This window comes from Bos indicus, chromosome 5, assembly GCF_029378745.1.
Source record: "Bos indicus isolate NIAB-ARS_2022 breed Sahiwal x Tharparkar chromosome 5, NIAB-ARS_B.indTharparkar_mat_pri_1.0, whole genome shotgun sequence".
NCBI lineage: Eukaryota > Metazoa > Chordata > Mammalia > Artiodactyla > Bovidae > Bos > Bos indicus.
In genome coordinates this window covers 18,959,240-18,962,725 of record NC_091764.1, presented here as the reverse complement: position 1 = coordinate 18,962,725, position 3,486 = coordinate 18,959,240, and the positions used below count along the sequence as shown (strand labels likewise).

The window sequence follows — 3,486 nt, the reverse complement described above, 5'->3', positions numbered from 1 at the left end:
CAGCCAAAGCATTGCCTCGTGCTAAAGGTCCAGGAAGCCCAGAGTGAGCACTAATATGACCAAAATAGCATTTATTAACTCTAGAACAAATTAAATGTTGTATATCACGAAAAAGAGTTTGGATAGTAGAATTCAGGGTACCAATAAATGGAACAGTCTCAATAGTGTTTAAGGCTCTTATGATATATTGACTGTCAGAATATAAATTAAATGGAGCAGAGATTTGTAATAGAGCCTGAAAAACGGCAAATAGTTCTACTTCTTGAGCAGACTTATAATATTAGTACGCCAGGCGGCAGTATTGTCCTGTATAATCAAACTAGCTATTCCATTAGAAGAGCCATCAGTAAATACAGTTGGGGCGTTGGCAAGGGGCTGAGAAACAACGGTTTTTGGGAAGAGAAATTGGTGATAATGAGCAAATTGCAAAATTTTATCTGAGGGATAATGATTATCAAGCCGTCTACTAAAACCAGCTAAGGCAATAACTCAATTTAGTCAACACCATCCCCGCCTGCTCATCTCTTATCATTTTACTAATTGTCTCAAGCGGGCAGGCAACAAAATCCTGATGTGGTTCATCTGGCCCCTGGCGAATTTTAGATAAATCTTCAGTCTTTTTATCAGAATTTGGAAGCTTTTTCCATGCTCGTAGAGCCGCAGCATTAATCTGAGGGTAGGCTCCAGGCAAATAATTAAGTTGACTATTAGTGTCTTGATAATCTCCCTCTCCCACCATCATTTCATAAGTAGTGTTCAGTCCCTGTCGCCAATTGATATCGGCTGTGATCCCACACTGCTCAGCGAACTCAGATTTCCATAGTAAATAATCTCCTCCAGATAAACAAGCTCGAGCAACCTGTTTCCAATCATTAGGTGGCAGATTTTGATTTCCTAAAGCCTCTGTAATAGCCTGAGTAAACAGCACAGTCGGGCCGTATTGTGCACAAGCCATTTTTAACTCTTTCAGTTGCTTAAAGGGCAGCGGTTCATAATACCTCTGCTGTTAAGCATTTTCAAATACTGGATAGATTCCTGAAAACCCGGGAATATGTTCTCCTTCTTCGTTAGCTTGCTTAATCGCTTGTTGAAGAGGAGATAATAATATCTCACTTGTAATTTTTACGTTTTCACCGGGCAAAGAAGCAGGGATAGATATAAGCCCTTGTGTTTCTACGAAAGGTGGAGGTGGATCGAGTCCAGCAAGAACTGAGGGAGGATATGCTGGAGGCACAGGCTGGCTGGAGTGGGAGTCTCCCTGTGCATCCTTCTTTACTGCTATAACAATCTTCTGAATTAAATTCTCCAGCTGTTCTTCAGAAAGCCCTGAATGCTTTAATTCCCCTTTTGCTGAGGGGGGTTGCATGTTAACCATCATTTCCCAAGGCATATCCTCTCTATGGTACTGAGCTGCTTGTTCATTTAACTCTTCCTGTTCATCAGAGCTTAACACATCATCACTCCCTTCAGCCTTACAAGCTGTTCCCTCAGGCACAGCATAAAGCGGCTCAGGCGGAGGGGCGGAAGGCTCTGCAACTTCGGGTTTTGTGGAATCCCTGAGAGCCGTTTGAATTTTATGTCCCTCATGTTCAGGATCCAGACAGTCTCTTATGAGAGTCCACAAAGAAAAAGCATCCACAGGAACACGATTGGGACCATGTAAGGAATGGTATGTCTGCAATTGTTTTCCTACTTTTTTCCAAGTTTCCAGACTAACTGTTCCTTCCTCTGGAAACCAGGGACAAACCTCTTCTATAAAAAGCAAAAACTTCTCTAGCTGTAGATTATTTACATGAATTCCCCTACCTTTTAACATAGTTTTCAACATATGTACAAATAACTGGCGGCTATTGCCTTGTGCCATGATTTATTACTCTCGACAATCACCCTCCCTGCCCTTTACTTTAATAATTAGGAATTCCTTGTCACTTACCTCAATCTTGGCGGGCAGCAGCCGTCGTCGCGCTCCGATTCCCGAGTCCCTGTTCGGGCGCCACCTGCCGGTGCCAGCCGGCAAAGTCGATCAGGTCCCGAGAACGTGCACGGCGGGGCTGAGAAAGGAATCTAAAGCAAGAGACTACAACAAAGATGGGGTCGAGAGGTTCAGACACGTCTCCATGAAGGGACGCAGTCTGACACCAACGTTATTCAGCATCTTATATTTATACAGAAAAGCGTGAGAAAGACAAGACAGTTGACATTTTTTCTTGGTTGACCTATACATCTTACAAACAGTCACAAGAAATCTTGAGAGCATGGGAATGGCACCCTGTTATTATTTCTTACACCAGATAACATTTCCCTGTGCGTGAGAAGTTTGCACAGAACTCCAGGTGTCTGCAGTAAATAAGCGCCTAATCTCTGGGGTGGCGGGACAGAGAGCTATGTTTGCAAGCAAACCCTCAAGGACTGAGGCAGCTCCCAGAGCTTGTGTCCTTTGGACAAAGGACCCCGTTCTCATGGGCAGCTCCCTGCAGGAAAAGACCCTGATGGTGGGAGGGATTGGGGGCAGGAGGAGAAGGGGATGACAGAGGATGAGATGGCTGGATGGCATCACTGACTCGATGGACGTGAGTCTCAGTGAACTCTGGGGGTTGGTGATGGACAGGGAGGCCTGGCGTGCAGCGATTCATGGGGTCGCAAAGAGTTGGACACGACTGAGCGACTGATCTGATCTGATCTGATCTGAATCAGTGTTATTGGGGGCTTTCCAAATGGTGCTAGTTATAAAGAACTGCCTGCCAATGCAGGTGATGTAAGAAATGTGGGTTCGATCCCTGGGTCAGGAAGATCCCCTGAAGAAGGAAATGGCAACCCACTCCAGTATTCTTGCCTGGAGAATCCCATGGACAGAGGAGCCTGGTGGGCTACAGTCCATGGTGTCGCAAAGAGTTGGACACGACTGAAGCAACTTAGCATGCACACAGCATGCACACAATCAGTATTATTAGTACCCAGGAGTGGGTTAAAATGGGCTCCCCTAATGGCTCAGATGGTAAAGAATCCACCTGCAATGCAGGAGACCCAGGTTCCATCCCTGAGTGGGAAGATCCTCTGGAGAAGGAAATGGCAACCCACTCTAGTACTCTTACCTGGAAAATCCCAGGGATGGAGGAGTCTGAAAGCTACAGTCCATGGGGTCACAAAGAGTCAATGACTGAGTGACTTCACTTTCACTTTAGTAGGTTAAAAGCTTTACATAGATCATCTTCTGCTACCATGCCATGAAATAGTAATGTAATTATTTTCCAGCTGGGAAAAGTTATAGATAGAAAGATGGAATAAACGCCCAAAACAAGCAACGAGCTGATTCCAAACCTGCTTTTAAAGTAATCCAATATCTCAAAGTTTCTAAAAGTATTCAACGAATACAAGCTCATTGTGAAAGAGTCAAGCAAACCTTGCATATATAAATAGGAAACATAAATGAGAAAAAAGTAAAACGTCATCTCTTTTCCTTCCTGCCCCTCCCCCTTTCTCATTTCT

At 44.4% G+C, this 3,486-nt stretch overlaps 1 protein-coding gene across 1 annotated transcript; it reads right to left on the bottom strand.

Moving 5' to 3' along the window:
• Positions 1–466: 466 nt before the first annotated feature.
• Positions 467–1,864, bottom strand: LOC139182975 (endogenous retrovirus group K member 7 Gag polyprotein-like). Its single transcript, XM_070788699.1, is given in 1 exon segment — positions 467–1,864. A coding segment is annotated over 1 exon segment (1,398 nt).
• Positions 1,865–3,486: the final 1,622 nt, after the last annotated feature.